This window comes from Thamnophis elegans, chromosome 8, assembly GCF_009769535.1.
Source record: "Thamnophis elegans isolate rThaEle1 chromosome 8, rThaEle1.pri, whole genome shotgun sequence".
Taxonomy (NCBI): Eukaryota; Metazoa; Chordata; class Lepidosauria; order Squamata; family Colubridae; genus Thamnophis; species Thamnophis elegans.
In genome coordinates, this window is record NC_045548.1 from 75,555,135 (window position 1) to 75,581,646 (window position 26,512).

The following is a 26,512-nucleotide window of genomic DNA, read 5'->3' on the forward strand; positions in this document are numbered from 1 at the left end:
AAGCCTGCAAACTCAAGAGGTTCAAAAGTGGCAAAGCCAAAACAAACATTTGACATCTTGCTGGACCTACCGAATTATATTTTGCCACAACAGTTCTTAAATCTGGACTACTTTTCAAAACAAAACAAAAGAAATATATTGAGGGATTTCAAGATTCTGAGAGCTGAATTGACTGGGCCAGAGTAGGAGAAAAGAAGGCTTGCATCTCCTTATACAGTTTGTAAAGAATTTAGAAGGGCCTTTAAAAGTTTAAAAGAATCCAGAAAGCTCAAGTGAACAGAGAAGGAAAATGTAGAATTGCAGGCCGTGAGTTATGTTATAACTTTATAGAAATCATCCAAGCAGACAAGCTACGATGCAATTAATTTGAGGATTATTTCAGAAATCAGTGGATACAGCCCAATGTTACGTACATTTTAATCGTGGCACGACAAAACCGCGCTCGACTAAAGCGCGCCTGATTAAACCGCATCGCTGACGTCATCAACAGGGCGACAACATTGAGCGCGGAGAAAGAAGGGCGCTTTAAATAGCGCTTTGAAAGCAAGCTGATTCAAGTTAAGGTAAGGGTTAAGTTTAGGGTTAGGTTTAGGGTTAGGTTAAGGGTTAGGGTTAGGGTTAGGGTTAGGTTTAGGGTTAGGGTTAGGTTAAGGGTTAGGGTTAGGGTTAGGTTAAGGGTTAGGTTTAGGTTAAGGGTTAGGTTTAGGTTAAGGGTTAGGTTTAGGGTTAGGTTTAGGATTAGGTTTAGGGGGGTTAGGTTTAGGTTTAGGGGTTAATTTTAGGTTTAGCGTTTACAGCATGCTTTTTTCTCCGTGCTGTTGTCGCGCTGTGATGACGTCAGCTACGCGGTTTCGTCGAGCGCCCTTTAGTCGAACGCGGTTTTGTGGTGGAACCCATTTTAATAACTGAAACGTATTTCTAAAAAAAAAAAAAAGATCACCCTGTAAACCATTGTAAATGAAGAAAATCCAGTTCCTCGGTATATAACATTGCCCCTTCTTAAACGAGCAAAAGCGATTGTCCGGTTACAGTTAGCTACTTGCAGGTAGTACTTCAACATGCCTCTCCAAGGCGTGTAGAAAACCTGGAGTAGAAAGCAAGACAGAGAGAGGCGAACCCGGGGCCAAGGCGGTGAATGCTACCTGAGACTACTACGCATTGACATTTACAACTTGGTCTGGATCACGGAGGGCACCGCTCGGATGTGAATGCTGGGCAGGCATAACCAGGAAGGGGGAAACTCCTTGCTTGAGTTGCCTTCGTGGAACTTGATGTTCAGGTAAAAGTCACCCGTGCAGAGAAATAGAAGTGCCCCGACGCACATGGAGTTTTCTGTCGGCTTCACCTGAAAGAAAAGGATGGGAGAATTAGAGCAGAGAGAGACAATGCAAAATATAGGAATCGTATGTGTGTGTGTGTGTGTGTGTGTGAGAGAGAGAGAGAGAGAGAGGGAGGGAGGGAGGGAGGGAGAGAGAGAGGGAAGGAGGGAGAGGCAGAGAGAGAGGGAAGTGGTATTCAACAGGTTCTGAATAGTTCTGGAGAATCGGTAGTGGAAATTTTGAGTAGTTTGGAGAATCAGTAAATACCATCTCTGACTGGCCCCACCCCAATTTATTCTCTGCCTCCCGAGTCCCAGCTGACTGGGAGGGCAAGATGATTTTGCAGTATCCTTCCCCTGGAGCGGGGGGGGGGGAATGGAGATTTTGCAGTATCCTTCCCCTGGAGGGGAGGAAAGGAGATTTTGCAGTATCCTTCCCCTGGAGTGGGGAGGGAATGAGGATTTTACAGTATCCTTCCCCTGGAGGGGAGGAAAGGGGATTTTACAGTATCCTTCCCCTGGAGTGGGGAGGAAATGGGGATTTTGCAGTATCCTTCCCCTGGAGTGGGGAGGGAATGGAGATTTTGCAGTATCCTTCCCCTGGAGTGGGGAGGGAATGGAGATTTTGCAGTATCCTTCCCCTGGAGTGGGGAGGGAATGGAGATTTTGCAGTATCCTTCCCCTGGAGTGGGGAGGGAATGGAGATTTTGCAGTATCCTTCCCTGGAGTGGGGAGGGAATGGGGATTTTACAGTATCCTTCCCCTGGAGTGGGGAGGGAATGGAGGTTTTGCAGTATCCTTCCCCTGCCATGTCCACCAAGCCACGCCCACAGAACCAGTAGTAAAAATATTTGAATTTCACCATTGGTTTATGTGTTTGGTTTCTCCATCCTACCATTGAAAAAGGGTTCATGTTCCTGGTTTAAATATGATTTCTCCAGGAGACTCCAAGAATGGACCTCTGCTGAATCTATTGATCAGTTCCTCTTTGTTGCAAATTGATAGGAGAAAATCTTTGGGCTTGAAATCAAATGTGCTCAGCGCTCTCCGAATTTGGTTGTCTTGCAGGCGCTTTATTACTTAACTCAAGAGAGCACCAAGGACCCCGCAGTGCAATGATGATGTTACCTAGCTTGCTAATAGCAATATCACTTAGACTTATATACCATTTCACAGTGCTTTACAGCCCTCTCTAAGCGGTTCTATAGAGTCAGCCTCTTGCTCTCAACAATCTGGATCCTCATTGTTGTTGCAGATTTAGAATACAACAGAATAGAATTCTGTAATGGCCAAGTGTGATTGGAAACACAAGGAATTTGTTTTTGGTGCATATGCTCTTAGTGTACATAAAGAAAAAAAAATAAAATACATCCATCAAGAATCATAAGGTACAATACTTAGTGAAAGCCATAGGTTACTAATAAGCAGTCAAATCATACTAGGAAACAAATAAAAGAATATAAAATTTAAAATGCAAGCATAAGTGGGAAGAGATAGGTACTAGGAAGGAAGAGAAGAATAATAGTAATACAGTCGTAGTAGATAATGTGACAGTGTTGAGGGAATTAGTTATTTAGCAGAGTGATGGCAATCGGGGAAAAACTGTCCTTGTGTCTAGTTGTTCTGGTGTGCAGTGCCCTATAGCGTTGTTTTGGGGGTAGGAGTTGAAACAATTTATGTCCAGGATGTGAGGGGTATGTAAATATTTTCACAGCCCTCTTTTTGACTCCTATAGTATACAGGTCCTCAACAGAAGACAGGTTGGTAGCCATTGTTTTTTCCTCATTTTTAATTATCTGTTGAAGTCTGTGTCTGTCTTGTTTTGTTGCAGAGCCAAACTAGACAGTTATAGAGGTGCAGATGACAGACTCAATAATTCATGTGTAATTCCTTAATAATTCCTTAATATTTCCTTAATTCCTCAATAATTCTTCTTTCACACGGTTATAAAGGAAAGCCTGGATTGTGTGCATTGTAGCATCCATCTTACAAAGCACAAGCATACAGTTCCTCATGCTTGTCATGAAGGAGACCCGACTAATTTAAAATTGGTAGAAAGATAACGAGCCTATTTTACCTAGGTGAAAGAATATTTACCCTATCTTATACACTTGGCGTATTGATTTTGTTTTGTTTTATACTGTCGACCTTGAAGCTGACCTGACTGGAGCCATATTGGAACTTCAGTGCTGCCACACTGGAGTGGAGGGAAAGGGAGGGGGATTAGAAATAAAGAGCTTTGTGTAGCCAAAGCAAAATACTTTCTCTTGAGAACCAAGGACATTCTCACACCTGGCATCAGGTTTCCGAAAGATGCCCTAATTAATTCATGAGCCTCAAGCCAAGTTTCAAAAGAAATCCAGTCATTTATTAGGATCACCATTTCGGCAATATCCCATTGCAGTCAGATCTGACCTCATTTATATTGTGGCTGAACTTTGCCCCCGTTTCTTCCCTCCCCTCAGTCTGTGTCATAAATCACATTCTCCAACTAGGTGGATGCTTCACAAGCCTGCTGTAGTAATCCGACTCTAACCAAGGTATGCATGGAATGCGTTCCCCCCCACTTTCCTCACCATGGCAACTTGATGACAGATGTGCAAATGCTTTATGAGTTGACCCCTGGAACTGTGGAGGAGGAGTGAGGTCACCAGACAGCGTCTTGATTAGACCATGTGAATGATTGTTTGGGATTGCGGGAAAGCTTTCTCTTTTAACTAGGTGAAAACCGCAGGAACATTTAGAGTCGGCTTTCACCCGTTCTGTGCCAATATAATATATCTCCTATAAAGCAATATATATCTCCTATAAAGCTGTTCTTTGAGGAATCTACCTGCCTCGGAGTTTTATTTGCTATGGGTGTGTTACTTGGAACCCTGACATATATATTGTTATTTTTATTGGTGGTGTCAAACATTCTGTTGTTAACAAAGTGGAGGGTAACTTTAAAAAATGTAAGCAAGCAAACAAATAAATCCATGCTTTTTTTTAACAGTGAAATGTAAGGAATCCAAAGTCCTTTCAAAGAAACCATTGAATATAGCAATAGCAGTTAGACTTATATACCGCTTCATAGGGCTATCAGTCCTCTCTAAGTGGTTTACAGAGTCAGCATATTGCCCCCAACAACAATCCGGGCCCTCATTTTACCCACCTCGGAAGGATGGAAGGCTGAGTCACCCTGAGCCGGTGAGATTTGAACTGCTGAACTGCAGATATCAGTCAGCTGAAGTGGCCTGCAGTACTGCACCCTAACCACTGCACCACCTCGGCTCTATAAAATAAAATAGCACCGAACAACTGCTACACGTTCCTTTCTTTCAAGTTGGAGGCCGAATAAATATAACCAAGCACGGACTTACCGTGTCGATATAAAAGGTGTTGGAGCCAACAAAAGTGATGCCATCTTGGAGATCGTAATTGTGGACGCCGTTTGATAATCTTGGTAAGGGATCACGGTGAGGGAGAAGGGTCCGACATTGTGCTTGCTCCAATTGTCAGTTTCACTTCAGCTTCACGGGATCCCCGACGGTGCAATCTGCTACAACATCCGAGTCACAGGGCTTCCCTTCCACCATCACGTCTGCAATGCAAAAAGCGAAAGAACAGGTGAATGTGTTTTGCTTCGAGAAGGTGAAATTCTAATTAGAATAGGAATAGGATAGGATATTAGAATAGAGTCGAGTCGAATAGAGCTCAGACCACGAAAAATTTGGGTGCCAACCAGGGGTGGGTTTCAGGAGGTTTGCGGCGGTCCCCGCGAACCGGTTGGTTGGCGAACCCGAGAAGTAAGTAACTTCCGGGAACGCCGAAGTGTCCACCCGCCCCGCCCGCGTTTCTTACCCGTTTTTGATGAGTTCTGCGCTTCCACGCATGCGCAGGACGCATACAGCGCCTGCGCAATCCTCCAGAGCAGCTGGAGTATCGCACAGACGCTAGTACGCATGCGTGCACTGCGCGCGTGCACGAGTGACGCCGCCGCCCCCGTTCCAACCGAACCGGTTGGAACGGGGCGAGAAACCCACCCCTGGTGCCAACCAAAAATCCGCTAAATGTTGCATTCATGTCACAAACACATTCTTGGGTTATTCAAAACAGTATTCATTAGTAAATGAATACCATGCATAGGTGTTGCCAATGGGGATAACATTTAAAATATGTACCCCTATTTTTTTTAATTATTATCAGCTCTTCCTGAATGACACCAAGAGTGCAGGTATCCCTTAACACCTTCAAAACTTCATCAACTGACAGAGCCGTGAGAAACATTCATTTTTGGTAGATTAATTCAGCAATAACAAGCCTCCAATCAAACAGGTCAACTTTTTTTTTGCATTTATTCCTTCACGTTCTTGCTTCACCCTTCTCCTCTCTGTTATTTTTAGTTTTGTCAGTAGAAACCATTTTAGCTAAACCTAATATTTGTCACTGTCACAACCCTTCCCAGCTGCCTGCTTTTGTGCATGACAAATCACCCCAAAGATCTCACCACAGCTTGGTGGGGGGAGGGAAATAATAATAATAAAAAAATTCGTTCCTGTTCATGTGGGTCGTACATTTTTCAGAAATAAAAAGAGAGGGCCGTTGAATAGAAAAGCTTTACGAATGAAGAAACTGCTCTCGCAAGGACTGCAAATGAAGCGTCCCTTTTGTGCATGTGTTCGACACAGCCGAGACATTTCTGGCAAAGTAAATTTCCGGCTCTCTTGGCAAATTGAGGCCGGGCTAATTAGCGATCACACACTGAGCTCATTCCCAGGAAAATATGGAAGTTGCCAGGATAATAGGCTTATGGACAGAAACATGCGATGGCTGTCAAACGCCAGGGTGAGGGTGGAAATCAGGAGATTCAGGCAGTTCAAATGAATGTAAAGATTTATTGCAAGCTTAAGATCTCTACAAGAATCTGACCAACTAACAGCCAAGGGAAATCCGCGGGAGATAAGAAAAGCAATCAAGGAGGGCTGGGCTTAGATCTCTTCTGGCACGCAAGGACTCGTGACTTATGACGTGTTTGACTCCTCCCTCGGGCTCAGCTTGGTTATCTCCTACAATGGTTGGGTTAGCGCTAAGAAAAAGCCTTCTTTAATTTCTCCAATCTTTTCGATCCAAAGGTTCAGGATCAGATATCTTTATTCCACTCATATAGCACGTTACTCGTAATTAACAGTAACAGATTTAACAGCTTAACAGAGTTGGAAGGGACCTTGTAGGTCGTCTAGTCCAACCCCTTGCCCAAACAGGAGACCTTGCACCATTTCTGACAGATGCCAGTCCAGTCTCTTCTTGAAAGCTTCCAATGATGAAGCTCCCATAACTTCCGAAGGCAACTTCTGTTCCATTGGTTGAGTGTTCTCACTGTTAGAAAATGTCTCCTTGTTTCCAGGTTGAATCTCTTCTTGTTCAGTTTCTGTCTATTATTCCTTGTCTGGCCTTCGGGGGCTTTGGAAATAGCTTGATCATCTTCTCTCTGTGACAGCTCTCAAATATTGGAAGACTGCTATCATGTTTTCCCTGGTCCTTCTCTTCACTAGACCAGCCATGCCCAGTTCCTGCAACCATTCTTCATATGTTTCAGCCTCCAGTCCCCTAATCATCCTGGTTGCTCTTCTCTGCCCTCTTTCTAGAGTCTCAAACAACTTTTTAATAGTGTGGTGACCGAAACTGGATAATAGTTGGAAGGGATCTTTCTTAGCCTGGGCTAAAGCTCTATTTATCTTGCAGAATAACAGAGTTGGAAGGGATCTTAGAGGTCTTCTAGACCAACCCCCTGCTCTCGCAGGAAATTATACTGATAAATGGCTGTCCAGTCTCTTCTTAAAAGCCTCCAGGGATGGGACGCCCGCAAACTTCCGTAGGCAATTTGTTCCACTGGTTAATTGTTCTCACTTGTAGGAATTTTCTCCTTAGTTCTAGATTGCTTTTCTTCTTGGTTAGTTTCTGTCCATTGTTTCTTGTCCTGCCTTCATGTGATTTGGTAAACAAGTTGGCCCCTCTCTCCTTGTGGAAGCCCTTCAAGTAAGACTGTTATCATGTCACCCATGGTCCTTCTTTTCCCTAAACTAACTATACCCAATTCTTGCAATCACTCTTTGTGGTGTTTTAACTTCTAGGCCCCCTAACCATTTTTGATGTCTTCTCTGAACTCTTTTATTTTTTTTCATTAACCATTACAATCGATAATCAGTGTTTACTCCCTCTTAAGAAGGCTTAATACCGGTATCAGGTATAGAATTCAGATATTTCACTGCTCTCCAATCCTTACGTTGTCTCTGCAATGGGAACAGTCCAATGAAGGCTAAACTCACTTGCCTTCCCACTTTCATTTGGTGGTGTACCACACCTTCCTCTCTATGTGTCCGTGAAAAGCCTCCGATCTCACATCCAATTAAAATGTAAAAGGTCACAAGACAGAAACTTCAGATAGGAGAAATTGATTTCATCTTTCCCACAGTCAATTAGTCTACGATTGATTGAGGGTTTGTATGCCTAGAGAGATTAATTATTTCCTGAGCAAAACCTAACGTGGCGCCAATCCAAAAGGTATAAAGGCAGCTTTGCTCAGTCAATCAACCAGCCCTGTTTGCAGAGGTGGGGGGGGGGAGGCAGCTGATTATGGGGAAACTACCCTTAGTCACCTGAACCAAGAAATTATTTCGGTTTCAGGTCCCTCGGAAACGGTTGACGGCGCTTGCCAAAGAGTAAAGTCCGTCCGTTGTGTGTTTGGATTGCTAACACAGATGGTGCGTAGAAACAGAGATTACATGAGCTGCTTGTCAAGGATTCGATCCTGTCAAACAGCTCCAGGTTTTATACAGCAGATCAACGCTGAATCTGAATTTTATCTCGGGTTGGTTCCCGCAAATAAAACTTCTTAGAGACATGTCCCCACGCCAGGAAATATGGGCTTAAGATTAAGGATTGGTTGGAAGGAATCACAGAACATAAGACAGAAGTGAAGCCAGAATTATGTTTATTAGGGATACTAGACCCGAAGGTGGACAACAAATACAATATATAATACTACACATCAGTAGTGGGATTCAATAATTTAACCAACCGGTTCTCTGCCCTAATGAACAGCTGGGTAGGTATGGCTCGGTGGTCATGTGACTGGGTAGGCATGGCCAACTCAAACATCTCTCAGGTCGTGGGCGCTTCACCTTAGCTGTTACAATGTAAAGGGTTAACTGGAGAGGCAGTTTTCTGTAAGCAGGGCAATAAAGATTAGGCTAGAAATAACACCAGAGTGTTTCCTTCCTGCCTTCCTTACAGGATTAGCCCTGTAAAGGGGGGAAAAACAAAATGAGATTTCTTCCCAACAACGGTTCTCCGAACTGCTTAGGAAGTTAACAACCGGTTCTCCCGAATAGGTGCGAACCGGCTGAATCCCATCACTGCTACACATACTAACTGCTGCTAGGATCGCCTTTGCACAAAACTGGAAACAAAAAACTACTCCCTCAGATGAGACGGTAATTAGGAAGAGACTCTAACGTGCTGAAATAGATAGGATGACTATGGAGTTAGAAGAAAGAGAAGAGTTGGACTATTATAAAATTTGACTGTACAAGTGGCTAGAGAATAGAAGCTAAAATAAGAAATAAAAGTCTTCAAAACTATTGATTATAATACGAAGAAAAATGTATGTATGTAAAATATGATTATATGTACTATACTATTCTATTACAATATAATTACTACTTTAGTATTAGAATTGTTAACATTTATGAGAAGGTAACAATCAAATAGTAAATTACAAAAGCAGAACATACATGCCGATACGGGAAGCTGTAAAATTATATTATATTGTTACGTTGTTCGTGTTTTTATCTGTTTGCATTTTTTCTTGTGTTTTTTCCTGTTTCTTTTTTCTTTTCTTTTACTTGTGGTTGCTTTAAACTGGAAAATGTTCAATAAAAACTATTAAAAAAAAAACTTCTTGGAGTTGAGCAAGAATCTAAGAAGTTGCGTTAGGTTCATTGTGGAAAGAGGCTGCCCTGCTTAGTGACGCGCACACTGAAGGAAGGGTCAATTCAGACAAGACAGGTTTTTTCTCCCTTGCAAGAGAAGCCAGTGCAATTGAGGTGACATTATTTCAGCCAAGGCACGATTTCTAACTTAAAGCATCCATCAGCAATTAAAGGATTATTAAGGGGGTAACAGAAACATCTATCAGACTTCCTGACAACAATGCCTCCCGAACTAATTTTGAGGTACCGGGAGTGGGGGGGGGGGGGGGTGGAAGAGAGATATGCCAATATTTGAGGGGGCTGCCAGAAAGAAAAGAGGACAACCTATTCTTCAACCACCAGAAGTCAAGACAAGAACAATGGATGGAAACTTAACAAAGGGAAGAGTAACAGAGCCGAGGTGGTGCAGTGGTTAAATGCAGGCACTGCGGCTACTTCAGCTGACTGCAGTTCTGCAGTTCAAATCTCACCGGCTCAGGGTTGACTCAGCCTTCCATCCTTCCGAGGTGGGTGAAATGAGGACCCGGATTGTTGTTGGGGGCAATATGCGACTCTGTAAACCGCTTAGAGAGGGCTGAAAGCCCTATGAAGCGGTATATAAGTCTAACTGCTATTGCTATTGCTAACTTAGAGCTAAGGAGAAACTTCCTAACAGTGAGAACAATTAAACCGGTGGAATGGCTTGCCTTCGGAAGCTGTGAATGCTCCATCACTGGAAGCTTTTAAGAAGAGAGTAGACAGCCACTTGTCTGGAATGGTTTAGGCTAGGTCTCCTGTTTGAGCTGGGGGCTGGGACTAGATGGACCTACAAGGTCCCTTCCAGATCTATTCTGACTGACTGATTGAAGTAATCAAGAAGCAACCTGGAATTAACGGAGAAACTTCCTGACAGTGACGAACAATTAATCAGTGGAACGACTTGCCTACCAGAAGTTTGTGGGTGCCTCCATCACTGGAGGTTTTTAAGAGGCTGGACAAGCGCTTAACGAAATGGCATAGGGTCTCCTGCTTAGAATAGAATAGAATAACAGAGTTGTAGGGGACCTTGGAGGTCTTCTAGTCCAACCCTCTGCTCAGGCAGGAAACCCCTCTCCCATTTCAGATAAACGGTTATCCAACCTCTTTCGTAAAACGTCCTATGTTGGAGCATTCTCAAACCAGAAATTGTGGGTGCTCCATCACAGGAGGTTTGAAGAAGAGACTGGAGAACCACCCGATCTGAAAGTGATAGGATCTTCTGATTGGGCAAGGGGTTGGACTAGAAGATCTTGGAAGACACTTGGAATCCTGCATCCAGTTTTGGTCACGACGATGTAAAACGATATGGAGACTCTAGAAAGAGTGCAGAGAAGAGCAACAAAGATGATTAGGGGACTGGAGGCTAAACAGATGAAGAACGGTTGCAGGAACTGGGTATGTCTAGTTTAATAGAAAGAAGGACTAGGGGAGACATGATAGTAGTGTTCCAATATCTCAGGGGTTGCCTCAAGAAGAGGGAGTGAAACTATTCTCCAAGGAACCTGAGTGTAGAACAAGAATCAATGGGTGGAAACTGATCAAGGAGAGAAGCAACTTAAAACTGAGGAGAAATTTCCTGACAGTTAGAACAATTCATCAGTGGAACAACTTGCCTCCATAAGTTGAGAATGCTCCAACATTGGACGTTTTAAAGAAGACGTTGGATAACCATTTGTCTGAAATGTTACCATGGCCTCCTTCTTGAGCAGGGGGTTGGACTAGAAGACCTCCAAAGTCCCTTCCAACTCTGTTATTCTGTTCTAGTCGTACCTCCAAGGTCCCTGATAACCTCTCTTATTCGGATATTCTGCTATTACGGCCATAAAGCTGATAAAATTGGCCACAAGTCACTGATCCCAATCAGAAATTGAGGTCAACCTGTACATTTTCATCCCATCTGGAGAATCCCACTCACTTCTCTTTGTTTCACCCCTCTTCTAGGAACTGCAACCAGCATTTTAATTTTGCTAGCAATAGTACAATACTGGAATTTAGAATGCAGCTGCAACCTAACACCCAAGTGTTAAGCACTCATAAATATCTCTTAGGCAAGGGTGAATCATATCCAGTACTTAGATGGGCAGAGAAGTGCTTAAGTTGTGTTGCAGTTACTTCTTCGTAATGGGAAGAGCTGCATAAATTGAGAATGGTTGGGAATAATTATAACAGTACAGACTACTAAAGGATCCGTCGTTTGCCAAAATTCAAGCTAGAGTTCAAAAGAAGATAGAGCAAAGAGTAGTGTCATGGATTATCAACACAGGTAGTCCTCGGCTTAAGACGACACTGTGTTGTGGCTTGCCAATGGCTAGTGGAGCTGGCAGCAGACTCAGACAATGAGGAGGTTGGGGAGGCACATGGGCCAGTCCTGGAGTCTGGGGAAGGCTCTGATGAGGGCTCTGTGTCGGAGGCAGAGAGGGGGCCAGAGCCGTATGCCAGTTATCAGCTGCCTTCAGAGTCAGACATCAGAGAGGCAGATGAACAGCTGGAGCCTGTTCCCAGTGTGCGCATGCGCAGAGTTGCCAGATGAAGGGAACAGCTAAGGAACAGGGGTTGACTTGGGAGTAAGGCCACAGGTGGATGGTGAATGGCCCCTCCCAGAGGAAATAAAGAGGAGCAAAAGGGGAGTGGAGTTTGCAGGAGACAATTAGTTCATTCCTGCATTCTTGCCAAGTATTTAGCATCTGAAAGATATCGGCCTGGCCACTCTCCAAGCCCGATAAAGGTGGGTAATTGTGAACTATCTTGAAAGGACTGTGGGAGAGGAAGGACTTTGGGGGAGAGGAATTCACTGTGCATTAAATATGCATTTCATAACATCTCAGGGACTGCCACAAGAAGAGGGAGCCAAACTATTCTCCAAGACACCTGAGGGTAGAACAAGAAGCAATGGGTGGAAACTAATCAAGAAGAGAAGCAACTTAGAACTGAGGAGAAATTTCTTGACAGTGAGAACAATTAATCAGTGGAACAACTTGCCTCCAGAAGTTGTGAATGATCCAACGCTGGAACTTTTAAAGAAGATGTTGGATAACCATTTGTCTGAAGTGGTGCAGGGTTTCCTGCCGAAGCAGGGGGTTGGACTAGAAGACCTCCAAGGTCCCTTCCAACTCTGTTATTCTGTGCTGTGCTATGCTATGATGGAAGCACATCCTTTGGCCTGGCCTGTTTAAAACCAGGCAATTCCCACACCCCTTCTCTCTCCCCCTTATAAAATCTGAAGCGGCTGCTGTCAGCTTCGTGTTTCAGCTTCACTAAGCAGGAGGTTGGATAAAATCCCCTTCCACTGCCAAGCTCTTGTTCCAACCATCCCAATTTGTGCTGAGTTTTTGTTAATCGAAGGAACCTGGGCATCATCCCTTCCGCACACTGTGACAAGAGCGTTTTCCCTTTCATCTTCCCAGCCCACCTCCTCTTTCATTCGCAACGCTGGATTGGCTCTTGGTCCTGAAAAAGCTGGAGAGGTTAGGCAGATCCATCCAAACAAAACAGAATCATAAAACGAGGACTCCCTTCCCCTCGGACACACCACACAAATGCCAAACGGCAATCGGGCGCCAGCTGAGCCTCCTATAAACATGTGTATTCTTTGCTGTAAATCCATGTGATGTCTTTCAAAGCCTGCCCATCGAGGGGGGGGGGAGAGCTTCTTGCCGACATTATTACTGGTTGGGCGCGCAAATTTTTTTCGTGTTACCTATTTGGGTAATGAAACCTCTGCAAGATGTTAGGTATTATTACTGATTGTACAGTTGTAGAGGACTAACTTGATTTTGCATTTAACAACCGCAGCAAGGACTGTTGGTGGCGCAATACTGGAAGAAGGAAGATTTGCCTACTATTCAAGAATGGACATTAAAAGTAACAAACCTAGCAGAGATGGCTAAATATCAGCATATCGTTCAAGTGAGAGATATAGACGGAGTGGAGAAGATGGATTGTCTATACTCAAATAAATATGGGACTAAGAAATTCCAGATAGTTTATGACTGAAGGAAAAAGGAATGATATAATCTGTTTAGAGTTAGCCTAGCAAAGAGGAGTTAAAGCTCAAATGAAAGATGATACTAACTTTTTTTAAAGTTTATTTTAGAAATATCTTTGTTAAAGATTTTATACCCTGTATTGGTTCTGGGAAGCCGGGGGTGGGGAAGGTTGGGGGGGGGGTTAGGGTGGGGCGGGTAGGGGGGGGAGGTAAACATTTATAAAAGTTTTTTTTCCAAAAATTTCAATTAAAAAAAAACATCTGCAAGAACAAACACCAAGCTCAGAGAGTATCAAGGACCACAAAGACCTCCTCCTCCTCTTCCTCTCCACAAACCCCACACCCTTATAGGATGGATGGTGTTACCTAGTGGGGTAATGAAACGTCTGCAAGACAAAAACCAAGCTCAGAGAGTATCAAAAGATTTGGTTCTTTCCTTCGGTAGTGAAGTGTTAGCAAAGAAGAGCAAGAAGGAGCAGAAGAGAAATGGCAGAGACCCGTGACGGCAAAATTATGGCACACATGCCGCGGAAAACTATGGCATGCATGCCGCGGAGCCCTCTCTGCGGGGCACACAAGCTGTTACCCAAGCTCAGCTCCACCAGGCATGGGCGCGTGCCTCCTACCAGCCAGCTGACTTTTGGGTCTCGGCCACCCATGCACAGGGCACATGCGGGAAAGGTGCATGCATGTGTGGTAGTGGGGATGAATGCGTGGGGGTCACAGTGAGCAGTAGTCATTCCGCGGCAAGAGATGACTAAAAGGTTATCTATCCCCCGTATAGAACTATCTGGACATAACGTTATGTACTGTTCTTTATTTACTCCGTTTGCAAACCACCTGACTGCTCATTCCAAAATTCAAGACTGCCTAGAGCAATTTAAATATATATAAATGCAACAATAAAAACAATGAACTTGAGCTTATACCAATGGAAAGGGATTGGAGACTAAAACATATGAAGAACGGTTGCAGGAACTGGGTATGTCTAGTTTAAGAGAAAGAAGGACTGGGGGAGACATGATAGCAGTGTTCCAATATCTCAGGGCTTGCCACAAAGAAGGGGAGTCAAGCTATTCTCCAAGGCACCTGAGGGTAGAACAAGAAGCAATGGGTGGAAACTAATCCAGGAGAGAAGCAACTTAGAACTGAGGAGAAATTTCCTGACAGTGAGAACAATTAACCAGTGGAACAGAAGTTGCCTCCAAGAAGTTGTGAATGCCCCAACACCCGAAGTCTTTAAGAAGATGTTGGATAGCCATTTGTCCTGAAACGGTATAGGGTTTCCTGCCTAGGCAGGGGGTTGGACTAGAAGACCTCCAAGGTCCCTTCCAACCCTGCTACTGTATTGTAAAAGAGCAGGAAGACAGCTAAATCACTGTTATTCATTAAAAGGTCTGTGTTTAAAGCCAATTCACTCTAAAATGAACTGGTTTTTTCGTTTCCACTCCATTGAAGAATGAAGGCACACCACACTTAGCATTGTACCATCTGGACGGAAAACCGATCATCCTTGCTATCCTGGAGCTGCAACTGCGCATTCACAATCAAGATCTGCAACTCTTCAGAGGTTGCCGAGAGAAAAGCGAGAAGGGAAATATACAACATCCATCCCCTGACATAATAACCATTTTTTAAAAAAATGCCAACTTGCCCACAAGAAAGAATCCATCTCAGCATTCCTAAAAGAGAAGTTTACCACACAGGAAAAAATAATAACCATTTCATTCGCCAACATATCCTCATTTCAATAAAGAGGAGCTCTGGCTGACGGAACTCTATTATTATTATTTTTTTTTAAGGCCAATCAAGTCAGAATTCTGGGTGCATGAAGTGTTGCATGTATTCGAATATAAAACTAGAACAAAACTCTTTGTACTGCACTTATTACCGCAAAACTCAAAACTAATTTGTTTGAACAATCCGTTGGCTTTCATAATCCTTTTTTTAGCTTCCTAATCTCCAGCAACATTCCCATTCATGCACAACATTGTAAAATTGAATTAGTGGGAAGGGAAGGAAGATGAGAAATGGAAAAGGGAGGAAGGGAGGGGAGAAGGAGGGAAAGAGGGAGGGAGAGGGAGGGATGGGAATAGGGAGGAAGAAAAGAAAGGGAGAGGGAGGGAGGGAGAGGAGGGGGAAGGGAGGGAGAGAGGAAGATGAGAAAGGGAAAAGGGAGAAAGGGAGAAGGGAAGGGGAGGGAGAGGGAGGGAGGGACAACTGGGAGGGAGGAAGAAGAAAGAGGGAGGAAGGGATGGGAACAGGGAGGAATGAAAGGAGAGAGGGAAGGAAGAAAAGGAAAGGAGGAGGAACGAAGATGAGAAAGGGAAAAGGGAGAAAGGGAGGGGAGAAGGGGAGAGGGAGGGGGAGAGAGGGAGGAAGAAGGGAGGAAGGGATGGGAACAGGGAAGAAGGGAAAAAAGGGGAGGAGGAGGAAGGGAGGAAGGAAGGAAGGGAGAGGAGGAGGGGAAGAAAGGAAGGGAGAAGGAAGGGAGAGGAGGAGGGGGAAGAAAGGAAGGGAGAAGGAAGGGAGAGGAGGAGGGGGAAGAAAGGAAGGGAGAAGGAAGGGAGAGGAGGAGGGGAAGAAAGGAAGGGAGAAGGAAGGGAGAGGAGGAGGGGAAAAAAGGAAGGAAGAAGGAAGGGAGAGGGAGGAGGGGGAAGAAAGGAAGGAAGGAAGGGAGTGAGTGAGTGAATGAGTCCAACATCTTTTGATTTGTAGTTTTCTTCCATTATTATTATTTTGAAATTATTATTTTGAAATTATAATTATTTGAAAGCAAAATTTGGGCAAATCTCCCTGGAGACGGTGAGTTCTAGTTCTCTTTTAAGGTTTTTCCATGTATAATGGAAGCGTTTGAGCAACCGACAATTAACTTGCTGCCAAACCTTAGGTTAAGTAACAGGGTTAAAAAAAAATCAATCAGAAATGGGGAGACCAATTCAGTTGCAAAAACTGAGCATTATTTGGTCAGTGGGGGGATCTGAAAGAACCACCTCAGTGGTGGGTTGCAGGTGGTACGCCCCTGTACAGGCGTACCGGTGCCTGCCCGGAGCACCGGGTACTGTTCTGGTACTGTGCTCCGGAGGGACCACCTGCCCGCCTGAGTTCCTTACCTATATTTGAGCTCTTCGGTGCTTCTGCGCGCACACACGGAGCGCATGGCGCCTTCACGAGCATCTGGAGCGTCGCAAGAGGTAAGGATGTATGCACGTGGTGCACGGGTGTCCGTGCGTGTTCATGTGGTGGATGCCGGGCCCCGTTGCACTGTACCAGTTGTAACAGGATCCGGAATCCACCACTGAACCACCTCCAAGGTCCTCCAAGTTGTATTGCTAACTAGGGCAATCAAAACCTTTGCTAGACCAATTCTCGAATACAGCTCATCTGCCTGGAATCCACATTTTATATCGGACTTTAATACAAATGAGTGAGTCCAGAGGTATTTCACGAGAAGAGTCCTCCACTCCTCTGCTCACAATAGAATCCCTTACGCCACCAGGCTCGAAATTTTGGGCTTAGACAACTTAGAACTATGCCGCCTATGGTCGGACTTAAGCATAGTACACAAAATTATCCGCTACAACATCCTAACGATCAATGACTACTTCAGCTTCAACCGCAATAATGCAAGAGCACACAACGGATACAAACTTAAGGTAAACCACTCCAACTTGATTGCAGAAAATACGACTTCAATAGCAATAGCAGTTAGACTTATATACCGCTTCATAGGGCTTTCAGCCCTCTCTAAGCGGTTTCAGAGTCAGCATATCGCCCCCACAGTCTGGGTCCTCATTTCACCACCTCGGAAGGATGGAAGGCTGAGTCAACCCTGAGCTGGTGAGATCTGAACCGCCGAACTGCAGATAACAGTCAGCTGAAGTGGCCTGCAGTACTGCACCCTAACCACTGCACCACCTCGGCTCTTGAGCAACAGAGTGGTCAACGCCTGGAATGCTTTACCTGACTCCGTTGTTATATCTTCAAATCCCCATAACTTTAACCTTAAACTGTCTACTATTGATCTCATCCCATTCCTAAGAGGTCTGTAAGGGGCGTGCATAAGCGCACCATCATGCCTGCTGTCCCTCTCCTACTGTCCCCATTTATTGTTCCATTTCATTCGTATTCATGTTTATTCTATACCTATTATCTTGCAAACGATTGACAAATCAAGAGAGAGAAAGAGAGGGAGGGAGAGAGGGAGAGGGAGGGTGAGGGAGAGAGGGAGAGAGAGGGAGGGGGGAGAGAGAAAAACCAGGCACAGATTCTACTGTATGAAGAAGACTGGACATTTGAATCATTTGGTTCGCTTTCATTAATATTTTTTTAAAATACGCTAACTTCATTTTAGACCTATTAATTCTTCATCCTGCGTGCCATTTCCATTCTGGCTGGGGAATTCTGCTAGTTGACGTCCACGAGTTGTAAAGTTTCCAAGTTTGAACCCCCCTGCTGTAGCCTATATTTCTTCCAAAGCTTCACACAAAATATAGGAAACATGGCCTCCCATGCTGGGGCTTCAGATCTCATTCCTCCTCCTCATTTTTCCTATTTTATTTCCAATGCAAAGCGTATCGTATTGAAATCCAGTTCCTTTTTTTGTCCGAGGGATGGTCTTTTTCCAAGAGTTTTGACCCATCCGCTGTGACCCACCTGCTCTGTGGAACCTCATCCCCTCGGAGATCAGAAATGATCCCAACCCTTTTGGCTTTTTCCAAAGTTTTAAAAACTTGCCGATTTACTCGGAATAGGTAAAGGGGTCTGTTACTTGGCTTTATTAGTTAACTAGCTGGATACCCGTGCTCCGCTACGAAACTATGTGATTGGGCTTGATAAATCGACACAGCTTGAAAATTAATGAGTAGTTACGACCGGCCTCTCCCCTCCCCTTCTCTCCCTCAGGCTTGCCCAACAGTAGCCTCTCCTATCCCCTTGTTTTCTTAGGCTTGTCCCACAGAGGCGTCTCCTATCTTATCCCCTTCTCTCCCTCAGGCTGGCCCCATTATCTAAGCTCCCAGGCCGCAGGAATCATGTGCTGGCCACGCCCAAGTGGCAGTTGGAACAGAATTATTTTCAGGTGGGGAGGGGGAGTAGTACATCTAACTCCTTAGCAACAGAGCATGTTAATCTATCTATCTATCTATCTATCTATCTATCTATCTATCTATCTATCTATCTATCTATCATCTATCTATCTTATCTATCTATCTCTATATCTATATCTGTGTATCTATATCTCTATCCATCTATCTATCTAATCTATCTATCTATCTATCTATCTATCTATCTATCTATCTATCTATCTATCATCTATCTATCATCTATCTATATATCTCTATATCTATATCTGTGTATCTCTATATCTATCTATCTATCTATCTATCTATCTATCTATCTATCTATGTATCTATCTATCTATCTATCTATCATCTATCTATACTGTATAAGAAATACTAATGATCTGATGGTCATTTCAAAAAAATCCTTTCTTAGCGAGCACCAAGAAAGCAAGAGGAACATAGGTGCCAAATTCCAAGTTTGTAGGTTTTACGGTTCTGGAGATTTTGAGATGAGTGAGTGGATTTGGCTTTATATAGAGAGATTAAATGTCATAGCTGCTGTTTGCACTTCATTATTTGTAGATGTTTTGATTGTTTTAATGTTTAATTGTTTGTTCCTTTTAGAATTTGAAACCACCCAGAGTCACTTTGTTGAGTTGGGCCGTTGTAGAAATTGAATGAATAAATGAATTGAAATGAATGAAATGAGTGGGTGAGTGGATAAGTGAATGAATGAATAACATCTAGGTCTTAGATTGGAGTCAAAGATCTGGTTAAACTATGGTTAGTTTAAATAAATGCAACCCGGCTGGTTAAATTTAAGACCCCGAGTTTAGCAATCACTATAGCAAACAAACAAGACTTAGTACATGCTATGAATTAGCATTTCGCTATTAAATATTTAAGCTCTATGTGTTCTTTCTCTCTCCAAATTTCCAGAGCTGGGCCTTTTCATATTTGTTTCCTTAATAATTTATGACCCCCATCTGAAGCATTATGGAAAAATTTGGAGCATTGAGGGGCAAATTTTGCAACCGTGATCGTTGGGTACCTGTCGTAAAAGAAAGATGAGACACCAAAGGAGTTTTATAGGAGATTTTGAGGGCGAGGAAAGCAGGAAAATCCGACAGAATTGATTTGCTGGCAAATCCTGCAAAAGCTAAACGGGCTCTTGATTTTGTGCTGGGATTTTTACACAAACACCCCCCCCCCCCCAATTCCTGGCATTCCAGGAACAAAACCCAGGAATCCCATTGTTAAGGCGATGGAAAAATAGAGATGATCAGGCTAATTGAGGGTGATATTTAAGGTTCCTCCCCTTGTTAAAGATAAAGGTTCCCCTCACACATATGTGCTAACTGTTCCTGACTCTAGGGGGTGGTGCTCATCTCCGTTTCAAAGTGCTGTCCGATGACGTCTCCGTGGTCGTAGGGCTGGCATGACTCAACGCCGAAGGTGGACGGAACGCTGTTACCTTCCCACCAAAGGTGGCTCCTATTTTTCTGAGATGATCAGCCAATTCCAGGCCATGATACAGTCCCAATGAAACGTGGCTCTCCGGCTCTTTGCCACCAGCGGCCCTTCCCTCCATCCTTCAACCAAAGCCCCCCACCAGGAGGTTGTAGCAGACCCCAAGTCAGAATTTCTGCCCTCCCCCCACAAAAAGACCCCGAAGGGGGAGACTCTCTGCAGCAACACAAGCATTCATTGCACGTATCCGGCTCAGGGGTCGTAGTTTGAGGACCCCCTGATTTAATGCAATATAAAAGGTGCAAATAATTTTTCTGGAGACCACCAAAATTTTCTCGCGGACCACCAGTTGGTGACCAAGTGTTATGAGGCAAAGAGAGAAGCTGGGTTTGTTTCTGACTGCATCTAAAAGACAGGAAGGAAGAGGATATAGAGATTTTATTTTGTTTGTTAGATTTATTTTTCCCCTCCGCAACCACCACAAGCTTAATACTAGTAGCTCTGAAAGAAGAGGCGATAGAACAAGGTTGGGTTGATAATTTCCCAGTGTACAGTCAACGTTTGCGGTCTTGGGACTATTTGGTTGATGAGAATCGGTTAGGGTTGTGTATAGTTACCGCTCTGGGAATCTGTGTTAGGATCACCCTGTGGCTTTCCACTTCCCGTCATTGGACAATCCAATTGTGGGTCTCATTACGGCGATCAAACAGGCATTCTTTGCAACTGGTGATATTAAAGTCATATTTTAAAGCAACATTTAAGTTTTATTGTGCTCTCTTGGATTGCACAAAGTTTCTTCATCTCGTCTAACGGCTCAATCTGCCCTTGACCAAAAAGGCCGGCCGATGTTCTCCGGGGGACATTTGGAGATAGAGGTAGTCCTTGACTTACAACAGTTCACACCAGTGGTGGGTTTCAAAAATTGTCTGAACCTACTCTGTGGGTGTGGCCTCCCTTGTGGGAGTGTCTTGCCGTCCATGTGACCAGATGGGAGTGTCTTACCACCCATGTGACCGGATGGGAGTGTCTTGCCGCCCATGTGACCGGATATGAAGATGCCGACGACACTTGTCAGAACCACCTTAAATTACCTCACACACAGTACTGGCGTGCATAAGAATAGGATGTAAACTTGTTTTTTAAAAGGCATCTTTGGTTTGCGTTGAAACAACTTCAACACACGCAATGTTATGATTGCACCACAAACACAGTAGTCATCCTTACCTTTCACAGAGGCACTGAGTTTTATAAATAGGAGCACGATAGTGTAGAATAATCATATCCAAGGACCAGTGGTGGGTTTCAAAAGAGTTTGGAACCTCTTCTGTAGGTGTGGCCTGCTTTCCGGGTCCACTGGTGGAACCTCTTCTAACCGGTTCGGTAGATTTGACAAACCGGTTCTACTCAATAGGTGCAAACTGGTAGGAACCCACCTCTGGTTCACACAGTGACCATTCAAAGTTACAATGGCACTGAAAGAAAGTGACTGAGGCCCGTTTTTCACACACACGGCCGTTGGGGCAAGCATACCCCGTGGTTGTGTGATTTACATTCGGAGGCTTGACAACTGGCTGGCATTTATGATGGTTGCAAGTGGTGCAGAGATGGGCCTGGCAGCTCTCCAAGCCAGATAAGGTCTGTGACTGTAAATACCCCCTTGAAAGACTTTGCTGGAGGTGACTGAGCAGAATTCATAAGAGGGTTTTTTTGCCGGGACAAGGAGTTTGCTTCATGCACTTGGGAACCCTGGGTCAGGATACTGTTTGGGGATGCAATGGTCTGGCATCCTCGCAACATGGCCTGCCCAGCGTGTCTGGGCTTCGATCAGCAGGCTGAGAACTGATGGCAGACCTGCTCTCGGGAGGACTTCTGTGCCTGGCACCTTCTCCTACCACCGGATCCTCAGAAGTCTGTCCTCATAGGCTTATAAGGCAGATATTTGAAAGTGTAAGCTGCTTCGAATCACAGCAATCACTGTGCTGCGGAGGAAGAAACGGATATAATACAGACCTGTAAATTGCTTTTGCCAAGGGCAGGTGCTGAAGGCATTGATTTGACAGGCCGGGCACATAGAAATAGTGTGTGTGTGTGTGTATGTATGTATATGTATGTGTATATGATTATTAGGGGACTGGAGACTAAAACATATGAAGAACGGTTGCAGGAACTGGGGATGTCTAGTTTAATGAAAAGAAGGACCAGGGGAGACATGATAGCAGTCTTCCAATATCTCAGGGGTTGCCACAAAGAAGAGGGAGTCAAGCTATTCTCCAAGGCACCGGAGGGCAGGACAAGAAGCAATGGGTGGAAACTGATCAAGGAGAGAAGCAACTTAGAACTGAGGAGAAATTTCCTGACAGTTAGAACAATTAATCAGTGGAACAACTTGCCTCCAGAAGTTGTGAATGCCCCAACACTGGAAGTCTTTAAGAAGATGTTGGATAGGCATTTGTCTGAAACGGGTATAGGGTTTCCTGCCTAGGCAGGGGGTTAGACTAGAAGAACTCCAAGGTCCCTTCCAATTCTGCTATTGTATATGTATATATGTATATATGTATTTGGAACAACCATGAGGGACGTGGTGGCTCAATGGCTAAGACACTGAGCTTGTCAATCAGAATGGTTGGCAGTTCATCGGTTCGAATCCTTAGTGCTGCGTAACGGAGTGAGCTCCTGTTACTTTTCCCAGCTTCTGCCAACGTAGCAGACCCAAAGCACGTAAAAAATGCAAGTAGAAAAATAGGGACCACCTTTGGTGGGAAGGAAACAACGTTTCATGCGCCTTTGGTGTTGAGTCATGCCACTCCCATGACCACGGAGACATCTTCGGACAGCGCTGGCTCTTTGGCTTTGAAACGGAGATGAGCACCATCCCCTAGAGTTGGGAACAACTAGGATGCATATGCAAGGGGAACCTTTATCTTTACCTTATCATACAACATACCTACCCCAGATGAGTTCAGGTCTCCTAAGCCACATATCTACAACATATGAACAAAGAGCTCATTCTAATCTTGGCTCGCTATTTCAAACTGTCACGTGGGGCGAGCCGAGCCCCTTCTGTTCAGAAAAAGCGCCTGGCCGAAACTCACAAAAAAACTTCCAAAAATGGTTGAATGCAACCTCACAACCTGTTTGGCGCCTGATGCAAAATCTCCACGGCACCCTGCACTGCTAGATGTCCATCTGCAGGGAAGCATCGCTTCGGATTTGGTTCCCTCTTCTACATAAAAAAAATATGGTGTACCTGGAGGTTTTGCAAAGAGGATGGGTAGAATCTAAGCTATGGGGGGGGAGAGTTCTTTCCTTCTGTCATTCTTTGTCTGTCTTTCCTTTCTTCCCTCTTTTCCTTCCTTCCCTCCCTCCTCTTTTTTCTCTTTCTCATCCTCCTTCCATCCTTCATCCCTCCCCATCATCTTCCTTCCTTCCTTCCTTCTTTCCTTCCTCCTTCCTTTTTCTCTTTCTCATCCTCCTTCCATCCTTCATCCCTCCCCATCATCTATCTTCCTTCCTTCCTTCCTTCTTCCTTCCTTTTTCTCTTTCTCATCCTCCTTCCATCCTTCATCCCTCCCCATCATCTTCCTTCCTTTTTTCTTTCTTTCTTTCCTTCCTCCTTCCTTTTTCTCTTTCTCATCCTCCTCTACTTAAGAAAATACAGTTTAGCTGGAGTTTTTGCAAAGAGGATAGGCAGAATCTAAGCTATTTGGGAGGGGGGAGTTCTTTCTTTCTTTCTCTCTTTCTTTCTTTGTGTGCCTTTCCTTCCTTCCTCCTTTTCCTTCCTTCCTTCCTCCTTCCCTCCCTCTTTTTTCTCTTTCTCATCCTTCCATCCTTCATCCCTCCCCATCATCTTCCTTCCTTTTTTCTTTCTTTCCTTCCTCCTCTTTTTTCTCTTTCTCATCCTCCTTCCATCCTTCTCCCACCTTCTCTCTCCTTCCTTCCTTCCTTCCTTCCTTCCTTCTCTCCCTTCCTTCCTGTGCCGGTCCATGGACTGGGGGTTGGTGACACCCGGCCACGTTCCACATAAAGAAACTTTCCATTTTCCATTTTTAAACAGGATTTTTACTCTTGTATTGCATCGGTGGGATACAATGACAAGAACTTTAGGCTGCTAGAAAATAAATGGGGGAGCAGAGAAGTTAATGGATACTACAGCCTGCCGTACAACTATGGTTATGCAAGGTTTGGCAGCGTGCCCGTTATTTAAGGGAAGAAAATGGGTTAAGAGAGAAAGACAACCATGGAAAGAATCGAAAGGAGAATGAGTGCAAAACTGTTGGCGAGTTTCCCTCCTGAACAGTAATATTAAATCAATTCCTTTTGCAGAGAAGTCTATGCAGCGAGGTCTTCTTTCTTCTCCGATATTTCTGAATTCATTTCAATCCAGCGGTAAGACTAAAAGAGGAACTCTGGGGGTGATTAGCCCAGAACATGAAAATCTTGTAATCAAAATAAATTGTCCAATTTTCTTTTTTTTTAAAGTGCAGCTTGGGAAGTAGAGACTGAGCTATTATTCTCCTGAAATTATATTTCTTTTCCTATGTTATGCGGTAGCTCCTAATTAACCCAACAAAATAAAGAGAGGCAACATCCCCATTATATATTTGGATTTACGTCGGATTACTCAAGATGAAGCTGCCTATACGGTATGAATATTGTTAACTTGGTGATAATTATAACTTTCTGGCCAAGAAATTGAATATGGAAAAATACAATGATATCAGCCTGGCAAGCAAATACAAATTATTCTGCTCTATTGTGTATCTGTTGTGGCCCGCCAGTGGCCAACGGAGCTGGCAGCAGATTCGGACAGTGAGGAGGTTGGGGAGGAACCTGGACCAGTCCTGGAGTCTGGGGAAGGCTCTGATGAGGGCTCTGTGTCGGAGGCAGAGAGGGGGCCAGGGCCATCTGATAGTTATCAGCTGCCTTCGGACTCAGACATCAGAGAGGCAGAAGAACAACTGAAGCCATTTCCCAGTGTGTGCATGCCCAGAGTTGCCAGATGAAGCTAAAGAGCAGGGGTCAAGTTGGGAGTAAGGCCACAGGTGGACGATGAATGGCCCCTCCCAGAGGAAATAAAAGAGGAGTGAAAGGGGAGTGGAGTTTGCAGGAGACAATTAGTTCACTTCATTGGTTCATGACTCTTTGCCAAGTTTTGCAGATATCGGCCTGGCAGCTCTCCAAGCCAGATAAGGTCTGTGACCGTAAATCCTCCTTTGAAAGACTTTGCTGGATGCGAAGGTGCAGAATTCACAGTAAATTAATAAAAGGGTTTTTTTGCTAGGACAAGGAGTTTGATTCATGCTCTTGGGAAGCGTAGGTCAGAACAGTATCTCTGGTTGTGAAAGTTGGACCTTAAACAAATTCAAGACGGAAAGAAAATAGATTTGCTTGAGCTATGGTGCTGGAAAGGCTACTGCATATTCCTTGGATAGCAAAGGTGTCTAACAAGCAAGCACTGTTGTGCGTAACCCCCTATACAAAGTCACAAAATTGTGTCTCACTTATTTTGGCCATGTCATATGGGGGAAACTCATTGGAGAAAGCAATTATATTTGGAAGAGTTAGCGGCAAAAGGAAAGCAGATAACCAAAGAACTGGCTGGATACCATCAAAGCTGACACCAGCCACATCACAGAACAACTCAAAGAGGTAATGCAAGTTCAGAAGACGTGGAGAGGCCTGGCCCATAAAATCGCCAAGAGTCGGACACGACTGAATGGATAACATCACCATCATGTAAAATCTTGCTGGTATGTTCCTAATGCAGAGACGAGCCACTAATTTGATTCAAGGCCTGGAGACTAAAACATATGAGGAACAGTTGCAGGATTTGGGCTTGGCTAATCTAGAGAAAAGAAAGACTAAGGGGGCCGGGGGGGGGGGGATATGCTAGCAGTATCCCAGTATTTGTATCTCTACAAAGAGGAGGGGGGGGTCAATTTATTTTCCAATGCACCAGAAGGCAGGACAAGCAACGATGGATGGAAACTAATCAAGGAGAGAAGCAAGCTGGAGTTAAGGAGAAACTTCCTAACAGCGGGGACAATTAACCAGTGGAACGGCTTGCCTCCAGAAGTTGTGGGTGCTTCATCACCGGAGGATTTTAAGGAGAGAGAGAACAGTCACTTGTCTGAAAGAGTATAGGGTCTCCTGCTTGAGCAGGAGGTTGGTCTAGAACAGTGGTCTTCAACCTTGGCAACTTTAAGACCTGTGGACTTCAACTCCCAGAGTTCCTCAGCTGGCTGAGGAACTCTGGGAGTTGAAGTCCACAGGTCTTAAAGTTGCCAAGGTTGGAGACCATTGGTCTAGAAGACCACCAAGGTCTCTTCCATCTCTCTTTTGATTGGTTGAAGTGGTCTAGGTAAAGACATAGGGAACTGTCCTCTGATTCCATAGGGTCTTAGTTAAGAGTCTTTTGAAGGATGCAAGACAGGTAGTTGAGAAAGACCATTTTAGAAACTGAACAATACAGAATACAGAGTTGGAAGGGACCTTAGAGGTCTTCTAGTCCAACCCCCTGCTCATCAAACAGGAGACCTTATACCAATTCCAGACAAGTAAGTGGCTGTCCAGTCTCTTCTTAAAAACCTCCAGTGATGGAGCATCCACAACTTCTAGAGATAAGCCGTTCCACTGGTTAATTGATCTCACTGTTAGGAAGTTTCTCTTAAATCCAGTCTGGTTC

At 44.4% G+C, this 26,512-nt stretch overlaps 1 protein-coding gene across 1 annotated transcript in view; it reads right to left on the reverse strand.

Annotated features, from left to right (window-relative positions):
• Positions 1-920: 920 nt before the first annotated feature.
• Positions 921-26,512, reverse strand: part of TRAPPC9 (trafficking protein particle complex 9) — a 305,011-nt gene continuing 279,419 nt past the window's right edge. The window contains 4 exon segments of the mRNA XM_032223179.1: positions 921-1,345; positions 4,681-4,754; positions 4,757-4,824; positions 4,826-4,901. Of these exon segments, the coding sequence (XP_032079070.1) occupies positions 1,166-1,345; positions 4,681-4,754; positions 4,757-4,824; positions 4,826-4,901 (398 nt within the window). The 3' untranslated portion in view covers positions 921-1,165.